This window comes from Cololabis saira, chromosome 16 (assembly GCF_033807715.1).
Source record: "Cololabis saira isolate AMF1-May2022 chromosome 16, fColSai1.1, whole genome shotgun sequence".
Taxonomy (NCBI): Eukaryota; Metazoa; Chordata; class Actinopteri; order Beloniformes; family Belonidae; genus Cololabis; species Cololabis saira.
In genome coordinates, this window is record NC_084602.1 from 2,783,576 (window position 1) to 2,801,565 (window position 17,990).

The following is a 17,990-nucleotide window of genomic DNA, read 5'->3' on the forward strand; positions in this document are numbered from 1 at the left end:
GAACCAATACGGAGCCAAAACACAAGCAGCAATCAACCCAAATCACAGTCTGAGCTAAGCTACCGCTAACTAACCCCAAAAACTACAGAGCGAGCATGCAGGTGAACAAGCCAGTATGTATGTCTAAGAGAGAGAGAGATGCCGGTGTGAGCGTGTGGAAGACCGTTACAAGTTTTCAGTTACTTTCAGTTTCCTCCGTTAGTATTAAGTTGTCGGCCCTCAGGTATTTTGTTTTGCTCTTTGCAAGGATTTAATAAATGTACGTTGTCGCACGGTGTCTTCACTTTCCCCGGACTCCTAGACGACGCCGGTTACCTCCCAACTACGGTTCGGAGATCGAGACGCAAGAAGAAAGCAAATATATATTTTTTACTATTAATGACAAAAAATAACGCACAGTGACTTGGATAAGTAACTTTAATCTGATTACTGGTTTGGAAATAGTAATGCGTTAGATTACTCGTTACAGAAAAAAGCGATCAGATTAGAGTAACACGTTACCGGCATCACTGTCCGGAGGTGTGTCAGACAGCATGCTGCAGGAACCTCCACAAACGTAATATATCATCCCAGAGAAGCCACAGTTCTTCATACCTGAATCATCCCCTGAGCTTGATATGGTGTGATACGGGACATATATTATGCTCTTATTTATTGGTCATAATATACAGGTGAAGGTCGGAAAATTAGAATATATTGCTAAACTTAATTCGTTTCAGTAAATTCAACTAAAGGTGAAACAAATATATTATTTCCCACTACATGCAAATTGAGATATTTCAAGCCTTTATTTGTTATAATTTTGATGGCTATGGCTAGCAGCTTATGAAAACCCCGAATAAGGAATCTCAAAAAATTTGAATATTTTATGAAATCAATAAAGAATTCAATCATCAAAATTATAACAAATAAAGGCTTAAAATATGGTGCTTTGCTGAGTGGAGCTCATGAAGAGTGAGCAGACTGTTCGGAGTTCCACAGTTATGAAAGACAAGGAGCTGCTCAGCTGCAAGAAGTAACAAGAATCCTGGAAGAAGTGAGAGTGAACTGTTTAAACCTGGCCTGAATAAGGACATAAAAGACATATAATAGACTAGCATGTTCTATAAGTGTGTTCAATTTAATTGTTTTCCCTCTTGAAAGTGTTTATACATGTAACATGTTACATTTACAGAATATTCTAGTGTTGTATGGTCATTTAAAGGAGCATGAGGCTGCTTTTAAGAAATGAGACTCTCTAGCGCCACCCTTCACCACGACAGCCGTCGGGGGTACTGCAGCCAACAGTGAAGCCGTCACAGGAGAACGGGGAGAGCGCACATGCAGCGTCATGTGACGTCACATCCGCAGCCCAGCGCGGGAAATTCGGCCCCACAATTGCAGCACATTTTGCATCACACAGCCTGTTCAAGGCAACGGAGAGATACGCTAGAGGGCTCATTCTTTTTGGTTTGGAACGCTTCATCTGATATTATTACTAGAAAACTTAAAACATATACGAATTTTTTTCATAAATCCTGCCTCAATCCTGCCTCATGCTCCTTTAATTTAGGTTTAACTGTTTAACTGCCCAATGCAGGCAGACTTTGTTTCATTTACTATGACAATGCTCAGGTTCAGACTGTCTGTACAGTCATGAAAGTTCAATGCTATTAAAGCACTTTAAACTTTAAATCAAAGCATTTTGTTTTTTCGTATAAAATATATACATTTCTATGCATTTTAGAAGTTTTGGGGTGTCCCTTTTTTGGGCGCTCGCGCAGCTGAAATCGGGACATCCCTTATTTCTATTTCTGAAAGGTGGCGACCCTAGTGTCAACACAACTTTTACATCAGATTCATCTGAACACAAAACTAAAACATGTCTGACCTCAGAGTCTCCAGTCTGCAGTCTGGACTCTCCAGGAAACCACACAGATGTTTCACTCCTGAATCCTGCAGCTGGTTCCAGCTCAGGTCCAGATGTTTCAGGTGGGAGGGGTTGGACTTCAAAGCTGACACCAGAGAAGAACAGCTGATCTCTGACAACCAGCAGCCCTCCAACCTGAATGAAGAAGAGCTGATGACTTCTGTAACCGTGTTGAAATAAATGTTTCAGAAAACATATTTGTGTAAATAAGTCCATAGTTAAACAGCTCTGAAGTTGAAATGTTAAGAAGTCCTTGACCAGCAATAATGTTTTGGTATTGTTCACTAAGTGATGTTATTAAGGTTAATGTCATTGAAAATGCTGAAATGCTGAAACGAAAAGTGTGTAAAATGGAAAGGAAGTGGTTCTCTTGTAAGTCTGTAGACTCTTATCGTGCATGGAAAAAGTGTAGTCTATAAAAAAGCCCTTCACACAGCTAGAACAGCTCATTACTCATCGTGGATAGATGATAATAAAAATAACCCACGTTTCTGTTCAGCGCTGTAGCCAGGCTGACAAAGACAACTGTGTTGAGCCGAGTTTCCTGCAGCTCTCAGTAGCTAAGACTTTATGAGCTTCTTTAGCAGTAAAATATCAGGATCAGAGTAGAAATCAACCAGGACGACCCGGTAGCCGCTGTGGGCGTTTCTTCAGCTTTAGTAGTTAGTTAGTGTTAGTAAACCTCTAGTTAGTGTTAGTAAACCTCTAGTTAGTGTTCAGTAAACCTCTAGTTAGTTAGTGTTCAGTAAACCTCTCGTTAGTGTTCAGTAAACCTCTAGTTAGTGTTTAGTAAACCTCTAGTTAGTGTTCAGTAAACCTCTAGTTAGTGTTTAGTAAACCTCTAGTTAGTGTTCAGTAAACCTCTAGTTAGTGTTCAGTAAACCTCTCGTTAGTGTTCAGTAAACCTCTAGTTAGTGTTCAGTAAACCTCTAGTTAGTGTTTAGTAAACCTCTAGTTAGTGTTCAGTAAACCTCTTGTTGGTGTTCAGTAAACCTCTAGTTAGTGTTCAGTAAACCTCTAGTTAGTGTTCAGTAAACCTCTAGTTAGTGTTTAGTAAACCTCTAGTTAGTGTTAGTAAACCTCTAGTTAGTGTTTAGTAAACCTCTCGTTAGTGTTCAGTAAACCTCTCGTTAGTGTTCAGTAAACCTCTAGTTAGTGTTTAGTAAACCTCTAGTTAGTGTTTAGTAAACCTCTAGTTAGTGTTCAGTAAACCTCTAGTTAGTGTTTAGTAAACCTCTAGTTAGTGTTCAGTAAACCTCTAGTTAGTGTTCAGTAAACCTCTCGTTAGTGTTCAGTAAACCTCTAGTTAGTGTTCAGTAAACCTCTAGTTAGTGTTTAGTAAACCTCTAGTTAGTGTTCAGTAAACCTCTAGTTAGTGTTTAGTAAACCTCTAGTTAGTGTTCAGTAAACCTCTAGTTAGTGTTCAGTAAACCTCTAGTTAGTGTTTAGTAAACCTCTAGTTAGTGTTCAGTAAACCTCTAGTTAGTGTTTAGTAAACCTCTAGTTAGTGTTTAGTAAACCTCTAGTTAGTTAGTGTTTAGTAAACCTCTCGTTAGTGTTTAGTAAACCTCTCGTTAGTGTTCAGTAAACCTCTAGTTAGTGTTTAGTAAACCTCTAGTTAGTGTTCAGTAAACCTCTAGTTAGTGTTTAGTAAACCTCGAGTTAGTGTTTAGTAAACCTCTAGTTAGTGTTTAGTAAACCTCTAGTTAGTGTTTAGTAAACCTCTAGTTAATGTTTAGTAAACCTCTAGTTAGTGTTAGTAAACCTCTAGTTAGTGTTTAGTAAACCTCTAGTTAGTGTTTAGTAAACCTCTCGTTAGTGTTCAGTAAACCTCTAGTTAGTGTTCAGTAAACCTCTAGTTAGTGTTTAGTAAACCTCTAGTTAGTGTTAGTAAACCTCTAGTTAGTGTTCAGTAAACCTCTAGTTAGTGTTTAGTAAACCTCTAGTTAGTGTTCAGTAAACCTCTAGTTAGTGTTTAGTAAACCTCTAGTTAGTGTTCAGTAAACCTCTAGTTAGTTAGTGTTTAGTAAACCTCTCGTTAGTGTTCAGTAAACCTCTAGTTAGTGTTAGTAAACCTCTAGTTAGTGTTAGTAAACCTCTAGTTAGTGTTAGTAAACCTCTAGTTAGTGTTTAGTAAACCTCTAGTTAGTGTTAGTAAAGCATTTAGTTAGTGATAGTAAACCTCTAGTTAGTGTTAGTAAACCTCTAGTTAGTGTTAGTAAACCTCTAGTTAGTGTTAGTAAACCTCTAGTTAGTGTTAGTAAACCTCTAGTTAGTGTTCAGTAAACCTCTAGTTAGTGTCAGTAAACCTCTCGTTAGTGTTTAGTAAACCTCTCGTTAGTGTTTAGTAAACCTCTAGTTAGTGTTAGTAAACCTCTAGTTAGTGTTAGTAAACCTCTAGTTAGTGTTTAGTAAACCTCTAGTTAGTGTTTAGTAAACCTCTAGTTAGTGTTAGTAAACCTCTAGTTAGTGTTTAGTAAACCTCTAGTTGGTGTTAGTAAACCTCTAGTTAGTGTTAGTAAACCTCTAGTTAGTGTTAGTAAACCTCTAGTTAGTGTTAGTAAACCTCTAGTTAGTGTTTAGTAAACCTCTAGTTAGTGTTAGTAAACCTCTAGTTAGTGTTTAGTAAACCTCTAGTTAGTGTTAGTAAACCTCTTGTTGGTGTTCAGTAAACCTCTAGTTAGTGTTTAGTAAACCTCTAGTTAGTGTTAGTAAACCTCTAGTTAGTGTTTAGTAAACCTCTAGTTAGTGTTAGTAAACCTCTAGTTAGTGTTAGTAAACCTCTAGTTAGTGATAGTAAACCTCTAGTTAGTGTTTAGTAAACCTCTAGTTAGTGTTAGTAAACCTCTAGTTAGTGTTAGTAAACCTCTAGTTAGTGTTTAGTAAACCTCTAGTTAGTGTTAGTAAACCTCTAGTTAGTGTTTAGTAAACCTCTAGTTAGTGTTAGTAAACCTCTAGTTAGTGTTAGTAAACCTCTAGTTAGTGTTAGTAAACCTCTAGTTAGTGTTTAGTAAACCTCTAGTTAGTGTTAGTAAACCTCTAGTTAGTGTTAGTAAACCTCTAGTTAGTGTTAGTAAAGCATTTAGTTAGTGATAGTAAACTACTAGTTAGTGTTCAGTAAACCTCTAGTTAGTGTTAGTAAACCTCTAGTTAGTGTTAGTAAAGCATTTAGTTAGTGATAGTAAACTACTAGTTAGTGTTCAGTAAACCTCTAGTTAGTGTTAGTAAACCTCTAGTTAGTGTTAGTAAAGCATTTAGTTAGTGATAGTAAACTACTAGTTAGTGTTCAGTAAACCTCTAGTTAGTGTTAGTAAACCTCTAGTTAGTGTTTAGTAAACCTCTAGTTAGTGTTAGTAAACCTCTAGTTAGTGATTAGTTAACCTCTAGTTAGTGTTTAGTAAACCTCTAGTTAGTGTTTAGTAAACCTCTAGTTAGTGTTAGTAAACCTCTAGTTAGTGATTAGTTAACCTCTAGTTAGTGTTAGTAAACCTCTTGTTAGTGTTCAGTAAACCTCTAGTTAGTGTTTAGTAAACCTCTAGTTAGTGTTTAGTAAACCTCTAGTTAGTGTTAGTAAACCTCTAGTTAGTGTTAGTAAACCTCTAGTTAGTGTTTAGTAAACCTCTAGTTAGTGCTTAGTAAACCTCTAGTTAGTGTTTAGTAAAGCATTTAGTTAGTGATAGTAAACTACTAGTTAGTGTTCAGTAAACCTCTAGTTAGTGTTTAGTAAACCTCTAGTTAGTGTTAGTAAACCTCTAGTTAGTGTTAGTAAACCTCTAGTTAGTGTTTAGTAAACCTCTAGTTAGTGTTAGTAAACCTCTAGTTAGTGTTAGTAAAGCATTTAGTTAGTGATAGTAAACTACTAGTTAGTGTTCAGTAAACCTCTAGTTAGTGTCAGTAAACCTCTAGTTAGTGTTAGTAAAGCATTTAGTTAGTGATAGTAAACTACTAGTTAGTGTTCAGTAAACCTCTAGTTAGTGTTAGTAAACCTCTAGTTAGTGTTAGTAAAGCATTTAGTTAGTGTTCAGTAAACCTCTAGTTAGTGTTAGTAAACCTCTAGTTAGTGTTAGTAAAGCATTTAGTTAGTGTTCAGTAAACCTCTAGTTAGTGTTAGTAAACCTCTAGTTAGTGTTTAGTAAACCTCTAGTTAGTGTTAGTAAACCTCTAGTTAGTGTTTAGTAAACCTCTAGTTAGTGTTAGTAAACCTCTAGTTAGTGTTAGTAAACCTCTAGTTAGTGTTAGTAAACCTTCTAGTTAGTGTTTAGTAAACCTCTAGTTAGTGCTTAGTAAACCTCTAGTTAGTGTTTAGTAAACCTCTAGTTAGTGTTTAGTAAACCTCTAGTTAGTGCTTAGTAAACCTCTAGTTAGTGTTTAGTAAACCACTAGTTAGTGTTTAGTAAACCTCTAGTTAGTGTTTAGTAAACCACTAGTTAGTGTTTAGTAAACCTCTAGTTAGTGTTAGTAAACCTCTAGTTAGTGTTAGTAAACCTCTAGTTAGTGTTTAGTAAACCTCTAGTTAGTGTTTAGTAAACATTTAGTTAGTGTTTAGTAAACCTCTATTTAGTGTTCAGTGAACATCTAGTTAGTGTTTAGTAAACCTCTAGTTAGTGCTAGTAAACCTCTAGTTAGTGTTTAGTAAATCTCTAGTTAGTGTTTAGTAAACCTGTAGATGTTTTAAATCTGTGAACTGACCTCAGAGTCTCCAGTCTGCAGTCTGGACTCTCCAGGAAACCCCACAGATGTTTCACTCCTGAATCCTGCAGGTTGTTCAGACTCAGGTCCAGATGTTCCAGGTGGGAGGGGTTGGACTTCAGAGCTGAGCCCAGAGAAGAACAGCTGATCCCTGACATCCTGCAGCTCTGCAATCTGAACAAAAAGTAAGTTCTTCAAATATCAACTTAGTCATCAGGTTCATGTGGGTCATCACTGGTATCTGGACTTTATAAAACAGGTTTTAAATTCTATTATATCCATGATGTTGGTTCCTGGTTGTTCCTGTTCCTGGATTACAGCTCAGCCTTCAATCCAATCAGGCCGCTGAAGCGACCACGAAGCTGGCAGACCTGGAAGTACCCGCTCCCACCCGGAACTGGATCCTGGACTTTCTCACAGACAGGCCACACGTGGTGAGGATGGGAGAGAAGGTCTGCTGAGCTCACAGTGAGCACAGGAGCTGTGGGCTGCTGCCTCAGCCCACAACTCTTCTCCCTCTACACATATGACTGAACCTCCAACCAGGACAATAAACTCCCCATCAAGGACGTAGACGACACCACCATCCTTGGTCTGATTACAAGGAAGGACGAGTCATTGCACAGGAACCTGGTCCACAAAATCACTGTCTCTGGGGGAGACAATGATCTGGTTCTGAACCTGGACAGAACAAAAGAAGTCATCCTGGACTTCAGGAAAGAAGCCTCTGCAGCCTCCTCTCCTCAGGGGACTGTGGTTGAGCGGACTGAGAGCTACAGGTTCCTGGGCCTTCAGATCAGTGAAGCCTCAGGTGGAACATCAGAACACACTGCAGCTCTGGTGAAGAAAGCTCAACCCCCTCACAACGTACAATGCAATACTTACAAAAGAAGAAGTAAAATGTGCAATAAATCTCATCTACCTGGTAACTGTCCTGTATTTAACGGTGAATGCAACAGGGTCCTCAGCTATACAAGGACATTGTATACGGTGTATATATTTTTGTATTATATGTACATTGTTGTTATTGCAATATATGTTGATTGTCGTTATATAGTTATTTATCATTTTGTTATTTATGTGTATTTGTAACTTGCCTGACTTTGGGAGAACGCAAAAGAATTCCAATGTACCGGTACCGTCTGGTGCAAATGCTAATAAACCTCTATTCTATTCTATTCTATTCTTCTACTATATTCTATTCTATTCTATTTTTCTAATATATTCTAATCTATTCTATTCTATTCTGTTCTTCTACTATATTCTATTCTATTCTATTCTATTTTTATTCTATCATTTTAGTATTTTATTTTATTTTACTTTATACCACGGTCTGTGTGAATACTCGATTCTGATTGGCTGGCAGGTGGAGGTTAAAGGTGATAACCTACACCCAGGGGCGGATCTAGGGGTGGGGCCATGGGGGCCGAGGCCCCGCCTGTAATCTGATTGGCCCCTGAAGTGCCCCTGTTCTGTCAATCAACGGGCAAACTGAGAATTTGATGATCATTGCTGCAGTTCCACCCCCAAACTACTGGTGACGCCTGTTGCGTCAATACAAGTGAATAGAAGAAGAAACAGCTCTGTGCTCTCTAGGTGGGACAAACCAAACATGTGTGTGCTGCCGCGGCACAAGAGACTCGCGGTCCACTCTTTTAAGAGCGGACCGCTCTGCCGCCGAGCTCCGCGGCGCGCAAGAGGGCGCCTGCCACGGGGTCTGTGCTGCACCTGCCTGCCCAAATTGAACATTTTTTGATTTCACCGCTTAAAGCTGCTTTGTTTGCGCCGCGCACACGGCCGGGTGGGCGCAGAATCAACACAGAGTTGGCGCAGAGCAAGGCGTGCATATTTGTTGCCAGTACTCGAGTTGTAAAAATAAAATCAGGGGGGATGGTGGATTTTATCATATGGGGACAGATATTTTGTGCTGATTACAAATAATATAATATATTACAAATAATAACAGTGACCAAAACACCTGCAGAAATACTGCAGGAATGACATAGCAGCAGTTAAATGCAGCCTTCTGTAAGCTTTAAATATCCACTGGGCTTACATCAAATACATCAAAACACAACAATAAAAAACACTTTTCTGAACTTATCAATATGACTCTGTCCTTCACAGGATAAGTAAAATGGATCACTGCAAAAACTCAAAATCTTAACAAGAATATTTGTCTTATTTCTAGTTAAAATGTCTCAATTTAGTAAAAAAAATCTCATTACACTGAAAACAAGACTCATCACTGGAAAAAACAACAATTTTCACCTGTTTCAAGTAGATTTTCACTTGAAATAAGTAAAAAAATCTGCCAGTGGAAATCTGCTTGTTCCACTGGCAGATTTTCCTACTTATTTCAAGTGAAAATTTACTTGAAACAGGTGAAAATTGTCAAATAAGTTATTTTTCTGGTGATGACTCTAAATGTTGAAATAGCAGTAAAACCACATTCATTGATGAAATGACATAAGGGATGGAAAGGAGGGATGGCAGTTTTACAGGGGGGATGATTTGGACCGTTTTTATTTCAGGGGGGATGATTTGGACCGTTTTTATTTCAGGGGGGGATGATTTGGACCGTTTTTATTTCAGGGGGGATGATTTGGACCGTTTTTATTTCAGGGGGGAAGCCATCCCCCCTCATCCCCCCTCAACTCCAGTAATGTTTGTTGCTAGGCGACCGAAAAAAGTTTTTCCGATCTGGCGCCCTTTTCCCACTGGTTTGGACGTACAGTAGCTACAGCTCAATTTGCAAAATGTATTTGTCCCTGCTTCAAAGACAAGCCCTGGCTTTAGTTCTTCTGAGGAGGAGACGCGCAGCAGCAGCAAGGAGGGTCCATGAACTCCTCATGAGAAGACAGGATTCGGGGGAATCCAGGCTCGTTGGAGCTACAGCTCCATGATGACCAGGTCTACTTCAGATTGAACAGGGAGCAGTTTGACAGCCTGTTGGGGAGTGGGTCCTCAGCAGGATGACAACCATCTTCTCTCCTATTGGTCGCACCGAGATGCCCTCACAGCGCGATGAAATACAAAAATGTTCAATTCAGGCGCAGGCAGGTGAAACGCCCGTGGCAGGTGGCCTCTCGCGCGCCGCCAAGCTCGCCAGCAGAGCGCGCTGCTCTGGTGCCGCGGTAGTACATACACGATGAATGGGAAAGCCGGCGGCGGTCGCCGCTTTGCCTCTATGTGAAAGGGGCTTAATACTGTTGGCCCCTGAAGGTTACATTTGGCCCCATAATGGCCCCTGTTTCAGAAAAATCCTAGAACCGCCAGTGCCTACACCTACACCTAGAAAACAAGTTTGGTCAAATTGCCTAATAACTTTAATATCATTGCGCTGGATCAACTGCCAGGTGGTAACCACGGCAACGGAGATTCAGAGAAGAAGAGCCGGCTACTGCAGGACGGCGACAGTAGTGATTTTGTAATTTCTTTTAATTTATTTGGTGAATTTAACAATTTTGATGACTGGGATGCAGAAGAGGAGAGAAAAGAAACTAGCCGAGCTGAGCGGACTAGAATATCTCCTGTTACCAAGAAAACTGAGTTATAGCTTGTTAAAAAACTTTGTAACTTACCAGGTTCCAACGGCTGCAGACGAGACATTAAATAGTCGATCAGCCGCTCAGCCGCGGCTTGTTATAAAACTAATGATTTACACTGAAAACACATTAAAGCATGAATAAGTGATTTAATATTTATGTTTTTTGGTAAGTGACCGTGGTATAAGCGGGATAATGCCCTTCGAGGTGACATTAACATAAATATATGGAATTCACGGAGGCAAACCGCCCCGCGTCGTCCATATATTTCTGATAATGTCCACCTTGTTGGGCATTATCCCTAACATATTCTATTCTATTCTATTTTTATTATTGCATTTTATTCTATTCTATTAGAGACAGAACTTTTAGAGACAGTTCCATCTTTGGAGGACGATAAGTGGATAAATGTGGAAACATCTCCAGTGGACTGACCTCAGAGTCTCCAGTCTACAGTTTGGACTCTCCAGTCCACCAGACAGAACCTTCACTCCTGAATCCTGCAGGTCCTGGTTCTGACTCAGGTCCAGTTCTGTCAGATGGGAGGGGTTGGACTTCAGAGCGGACGCAACAACTTCACAGTGAGTCTCTGAGAGCTGACAACCAACAAATCTGTGATGAGAGAAAACATGAAGTCAGTTGTAATAAAGTCTGATTTAAAGCCAGACTGACCCACAGGAGTTACAGGACGGTGCAGGAGATCACAGAACCAGTTACTAGAGTTAAAGTCACGTATCAAATACAACCGTGTCCACATAAAACTATTGTAGGTTTACAACTCCGTTTAAACTTGTAAACTTCTTCAATAATCTCAATGAAAATGTCTGATCTGATGAGTTCTCTGTAAAACTGTCTGTAAGTTCACGTCAACAAAACTCCCCGGTGGTTCTGATGTTTCATCTTTCTCCGTTACATAGATTCATCTCTGAGCAGCAGCAACATCAACTAGATCAAGTGTTTGAAACATGAATCTCTGGTTGACGTGACTTGAGGTGAACCAGAATAAAACAAACACATCTGACTTCAAAAGTTTTCAATTTCAAGATCAAGAAGAAGAAGAAGAAGTGAACTGCTAACTGATGGTGTTATTGATCCATCTGGACTCACCGAGCCTTTCTGCAGTTCCTCACAGCTGGAATCAGTCTCTGTCGACCCCTTAGTGTTGTCTTGTACTTGTCCAGGTCCAACTCATCCAGAACCTCCTCCGACATCTGCAGCATGTAGGCCAGAGCTGAACACTGAATCTTAGAGAGCTTCTTCTCTGATCTGTTCTCTGACTTCAGGAACTCTTGGATCTGCTGATGAACTGAGAGGTCGTTCATCTCCATCAGACACTGGAACATGTTGATGTTTCTGTCAGGAGAGATATATTCAGTGTTCATCTCCTTCAGGTTGTTGATGACTGTCTGGATGGTTTCTGGATCGTTCTCTGTCTGGTTCAGCAGACCTCCTAACAGTCTCTGGTTGGACTCCACAGAAAGACCATGAAGGAAGCGGACAAACAGGTCCAGGTGGCCATTTTTACTCTTCAGGGATTTCTCCATGACTCTCTTCAGGAAGTCATCAAGAGATGAGTATCTGTAGTAGTATCCTCCCAGGAAGTTCTTCAGCACATCTGTGTTCCTGGTGGACCAACAGTGGAACACGTAGACTGCAGCCAGGAACTCCTGGATGCTCAGATGAACAAAGCAGTAGACGGGTTTCTGGAAGACCTCACACTCTCTCCTGAAGATCTGGGTACAAACTCCCGAGTACACCGAGGCCTCTGGGACATCAAGACCACACTGCTCCAGGTCTTCTTGGTAGAACATGATGTTTCCTTTCTCCAGATGTTCAAACGCCAGCCTCCCCAGCTTCAGGAGAAGGTCCCTGTCAGCCTCCGTCAGCTCCTGTGGACTCGTCTCATGTCCCTCCTGGTACTTGTTCCTCTTCCTCTTGGTCTGGACCAGCAGGAAGTGGGAGAACATGTCAGTCAGGGTCTTGGGCAGCTCTCCTCTCTGCTCTGTGGTCAACATGTGGTCCAGAACTGTAGCAGTGATCCAGCAGAAGACCGGGAGTTGACACATGATGTGGAGGGTTCTGGATGTCTTCATGTGGGAGACGATGCTGTTGGACCGCTCTTCATCCCCGAACCTCCTCCTGAAGTATTCCTCCTTCTGGCCGTCGGTGAAGCCTCGTACTTCTGTCACCCTGTCCACGTGTTTGTGAGGGATCTGATTGGCTGCTGCAGGTCTGGAGGTGATCCAGATGAGAGCTGAGGGAAGCAGGTTCCCCTGGATGAGGTTGGTCAGCAGCACGTTGACCGATGAGCTCTGTGTGACGTCAGAAACCACCGGACCGTTGTTGAAGTCCAGGGAACGTCTGCTTTCATCCAGGCCGTCAAAGATGAACAACGGTTTCCCGGCAGCCAGCTGCTCTGCTGTGAGCTTCTGGAACGATGGATGGAAAACCTGGATCAGCCTGAGAAGACTGAGCTGCTCATCTCCGATCAGGTGCAGCTCCCTGAACGAGAGCAGAATCACCACGGTGACGTCTTGGTTCTCCCAGCCCTCGGCCCAGTCCAGAGAGAACTTCTGAACCGAGAAGGTTTTCCCAGCGCCAGCGACGCCGTTGGTCAGAACCACTCTGATGGCTCCACGTTGGTCAGGTAAGGCTTTAAAGATGTCCTGGCACCTGATTGGAGCGTCATGGTGTCTCTTCATCCTGGGAGCTGTCTCCAGCTGCATCACCTCATGTTGGGTATCAACCTCTTCACTCAGTCCCTCTGTGATGAAGAGCTCCGTGTAGATCCTGTTGAGGGGGGTTCTACTTCCTGGTTCATCAGTTCCTTCAGTCACATGTTCACATCTGCTCCTCAGACTGGTCTTGTGTTCATCTAGGACCTCCTGCAGACCAGCATCTGCTGAAAGACAAGAAGAACTCTGAAACTACAGAACAAAAGTCTTTCCAGTTGTCAGAAATGATTCCATCAGCAGACAGATGTTCAGTCTTACCTGGTACAGTTCTGCTCTGACTGGCTGTCTGCAGTCCAGCTCTGGTTCTGGATCTTTTTCCACACTGGGGACAGGAGGACGATCCTGGTGGAGCAGACTGGTCCCAGTTTGAGCTCATGCAGCGTCTGCAGAACCAGTGTCCACAGCTGCTGGAGACTGGATCCTTCAGGACGTCCTGACACAAAGGACAGCAGGACGGCTGCTCCTCCACACCAACTGCTCTCCTCTTCCTCCCTCTGTGAACACATGTCTTCATCACTAAAGTCATTTCTGACTGTGGTAGAAAAACATCCAGATGAGTCAACAGTGTCCAGAAGCTCAGGTGGTCTCAGAGAGTAAAAGTGCGGCTGCTTTTCTGTTGCTTCTGGAAGACCACATTCATTTATTTATGTGTATATGTTTTACCTTCATAATTGTATGTATATGCCAGTAGTGGAAGAAAGAAAAACGCCAGAAAAAACAAGGAAAACCAGTTTGCCCGGGCGAGATATTAGGATCCAGGATCGGTTTCTCTTTTCTTCTTCCACTTATTCTTCCAATCGTTTTTTCATCCGTTACTGCGGCCCGGACCGTAACGTGTTCCCAGGCATGGCAGACACCAACACGTGCGTCTCCATCGTGCCTTCCATGGCTGTTACTTTTCTCCGTCAACAGTGTTACCGTGGCAATGCTAGACGGTAGAAAGCGGAGAAAATGGCAAAGATTCCTTCCTAATTTGCTCGGCCGTACTTTATTGCAGAGGCATCATTCAAACGTTCAAAAACTCTTTAGATATTATTTTTGAGTTTGTACATTCCTCCCCTTTAATCAATAAACAAGAAACTGTAGATTTTCCCTGTCTTGTTTTTTCCAGCCTCATAAAAGGATGGATTTTCCATCTTCTGCCACTTGGACCGTGATCTGACAAAAGCACCTGGGGCTTTGTTAAGGTCCAACTGCTCTGATTGAGTCTGAGTATTTGAGATTCCTACTTTATCTTCTTCCCCCCGATTCTGACTAGAGTAATAATGGAGCAATGTTTTAATCCGTTTACCAAAAGCAACAGAGAGTTTTCTTATCGCAAATTGTAAATATTCCCATGTTTTTATTTGGGAAAGGTTGGTACTATTATTAATGTCTAATATCAATTCTTTGATTTTCATTCTTTAAGAGGGATGATTGAACTTCCAATGATCTTTCCTTTTCCTGGAGAGTCTGATTTGAAAGTGTCCAGTATAGAAACAGTGGAAGTGACTTTAAACTGCATCATGAACCAGAAACTAACCAGTCAATTGTCCCTTTAGCATTCCCATCAGGTTTTAACCGTGTAAACTGTCTTATGTGAGGATTGCTGGCTCTCCACACGTCCAACACACCATCCTCATTCTTAAAATGATCAATAATAGGGTTGGATAGTGTTGGACCACATCCAGTGATCATGTGGACTGTTATAAATGTTTATGAACATTTTGTGAATGTATATTCAAACTTTGAAACCCTGGTCAACCCCCCCAGCCTGAAACCAGCTTTAATGTGCCTCCTAAAATGGCCGACGTGCCATGAACTACAAGCCCAGAGTGCTTTGCGTGGGGGGCGGCGCCTAAAAGCGGCGCGCACCCAATCACGGGCCAGGGACTGATGACGTCACCCAACCCGCGGAGTGTGAATCTGGCTCCGGCCAAAAAGGACTCTCTCTTCTTTCAGCCAGCGAGCCGGGACGGACGCGTTTTGCGGTCCAGCAGCTTCTTAAGAGGTGTGGGGGGTTGGAGGAGCCGTCGGGGGCCCGCACTAACGGGCCTAGCGTAAGATCCGATACCAGAGCGCTGCGCTCTGGACTCTCTCTCTCTGCTAACTCTTTTCTTTTCTTCGAGCACTCTCCCATACCAGGGAGTATGCTGCCCGGGGACGACCGCTCCGGGAGCCAGGACCCGCCAAAAGCTCCAGCCTTGGGCCGCGAGGCCCTCCCGCAGCCCGGCGACACACACGGGACGAGGCGACGCTCCGGGAGAAGGAGCCGCCCCGTCATCTTTAAATATTTTGAACCGTACACGACCGTTGGATCGTGTTTATTATTGTTGTGTTTTCTTTTACATTCCATGCATTTAACTTTCATTTCATTTTTATTGTTGTTGTTTTTCTTGTTAGTTAATGGTTAATGTTTATCGTAGTGTGCCATCAGGATTTATTTGGGGTGTTACGTTACCATCTTTTGACACCTATATGTAAATACATTCTGATTGATTTTAATGAGTTGTTTGTGTTGTTTCATACAATTTTGGTCACATTGATTGTTTGAACAGAGTCAGTGCCGAACTGCACACCTTCAACATTATTCACCAGTAATAACAGCTCTTACTGTGTTCTGGTGGAGAATCCCTATTTTGAGACTGATTCCTGCTGTTAAAGTTATCAATTTTCCTGGAAATCCAGGTGGTGCCCCGAATAATTATTATCATTTTGATCATTCAATTTGATAAATAGTCAACTTTATTAATTATTAATAATTCTTGAATAAAATTATGAATAACCTTCGATAACTGGACAGCCAAGCTAACCTGTGTTGCACAACAGTAGCACTGTGAATACTTAGAGGTCCATCTATCTAACCATTCACCTGGACCCACATTAGATATATAAAATAAAAGGTTTATTCATACAGAAGTAGAACAATTGGAGGTATGAAAGGATCAATTTTAATTTATAAAGAAATATTAAAACCAGATAACATGTAATTATATGAAAGTTGATTTCTGTTGTTTAATAATCGTATTGATTTATTTAATCTATATATTTATAACTATCAAAACATCTTTAACTGATAGTTTTTAAAGTCATCAACGAGTCACCGTGGTTTGTCCAGTAGAGGGAGCGAGTTTCTTGCTGGCGGCTCATAATACATGAGAGCAGGAAGCAGCAGATCTGTCTGTTTTACTTGTGTCAAACCTTTACATGAATTAATGCCTTACATTTGTAATGGGAAATAAAAGGCTTATTAATATAGAAAGAGAACAATAGGAGGTGTGATATGATTGATTCTAGTTTATAAATGAAAAATGTATTAAAACTAAATCACATGCAATTATATGGAAGTTTATGTTGTTTTATATTTGAACATAAATCATCAAATAAACCACCATGGACAGAAAATATAAAGTCATGATGAATCCTAGAATCAGTTAACAGCAGTTGTCTTACTCTGTGTCTGAGGGTCCAGGTTCTTTACTGAATAATGGAGGATGTTCTTTGGACTGGTCACTCTTCATAGACGGACAGATGGATCCTGGAGACTCTGGTCTCTCCTCCTCTTTCTCCACACAACCATCCATCTTCTGGACTTCAGTCATTCAGAGACATGAACCACAAACACCCACCATCTTTGAATCTGTAGACAGAAACTTCATTAGAACACGACTAAGTCATGAAATCAATTTAACAACATTCCCTGAAGGACTTTGTCAAAACTGGTGAGGAGGAAGAAAGAGGTTTTACTGATACTGACGATGAGACAGACCTGAAGCTGAGTCTCCTCTAACCTGACGCCAACATTTCTGTCCAGGTGGGATCTGTGAAGCCGAGTCTTCACCTGGAGAAGATATTTTCTGTTTCATTAAACACTCAAAGAAAGACTGATGAAGTCATCCAGGAAACCACTTCTTCACTGATTCTCACTAAAGAGCCCCAACCTGAACGTTACCTGCTCCTGTTCAGTTTTCTACACAAAAACATCCGTTTATTTCTCTGAGATCATAAAACAACAGTTTTCAGGAAACAGTCGGACTTCAGATGTTGGTTAGTTCAATCATGAATCCTACTTTGTTAGCTCAACGCTAACTTCCTCTTTGTTCGGTAAACAAACCCCTGAACGACTCGCTGAGAAACAGACTTACAAAGAAACTGTGTTAAATTCAAGTCTCAGAGAGAAGAGTCTAAAGTTCTGAAGAAGAAAGAAACTTGGAGCTTAAAAGTCTCAGTTACTGAAATAAATTAAGCTTGTAGAATCTGTAAAACCCTTCTGAACATCAGAAACATTAAAACCTGTTTGTAGCAATTACAGGATTTTATTTTAATCATCAAAACAAAAGGTGGGTGTAAACTTGTTCTGTTTACTTCATAGAGCTGTAAGCAAACTAAGATTATTACTGTTAAATTTATTCCTTCAAATATTTTCTTCCAGATGAGACGTAAACACTTCCTACATCTGATTCAGGAAAGTTCAACTACATTTCCCATGATTCTTAGTGTCAGCATCGTTGATCCAGAACCAGTGGTTCTGGAGTCTCAGTCTTCCCTGAATGTCTGACGTTCACTCGTCCATCAAACTATAAAGTTGAGTTTTCACCTGTTTTGATCACTTTTCTTCTTCTCCTCTGATTCACATCTCTGCTCTCTGACTATCAAACTGCACACACACACACACACACACACACACACACACACACACACACACACACACACACACACACACACACACACACACACGTACACACATCAGAGGTTGTGTTGTGGTGTTTCCTCTGTGAGGAGGAAGAAGCTCCTGTTTTAATTCAAATATCAACAAAGTAACATCCAGAACCCCTGCCTTTATACCAGACAGTGATGTCAGAAAGTCATGTGACCCTTAAACCTGAAGTTAGCTGGATGTCAGTCACTGCGTCCTCAAAAATGTCCCAACAACCTCCAGAGTCTCTTTTCCTGTGTTTGATAAAACCTGATACAGGTACGTCTGAACAAGAGTCCTCAAGGACACATTTATCTGACCCCAAACTATTTACTTCTTTAGTTTCAGTCTCAGATACTTTAACGGAAGAAGAAGGAACAAACACTCACCTAGTCTCCTCTGCTGCTCCGTCCACGTCCACATGGACTCTGAAC

General features: G+C 41.2%; 1 protein-coding gene across 1 annotated transcript in view; it reads right to left on the minus strand.

Moving 5' to 3' along the window:
* Window positions 1-16,816, minus strand: part of LOC133462907 (NACHT, LRR and PYD domains-containing protein 12-like) — a 32,756-nt gene extending 15,940 nt beyond the window's left edge. Inside the window, exons 1-7 of the mRNA XM_061744414.1 lie at window positions 16,630-16,816; window positions 16,314-16,500; window positions 13,140-13,375; window positions 11,254-13,048; window positions 10,582-10,758; window positions 6,599-6,772; window positions 1,871-2,044 (exon numbers count right to left, since the gene is read on the minus strand). Coding sequence (XP_061600398.1) covers window positions 1,871-2,044; window positions 6,599-6,772; window positions 10,582-10,758; window positions 11,254-13,048; window positions 13,140-13,375; window positions 16,314-16,462 — 2,705 coding nt within the window. The 5' untranslated portion in view covers window positions 16,463-16,500; window positions 16,630-16,816. The remainder of the gene's footprint in view (window positions 1-1,870; window positions 2,045-6,598; window positions 6,773-10,581; window positions 10,759-11,253; window positions 13,049-13,139; window positions 13,376-16,313; window positions 16,501-16,629) is intronic.
* Between the last annotated feature and the right edge of the window lie 1,174 nt (window positions 16,817-17,990).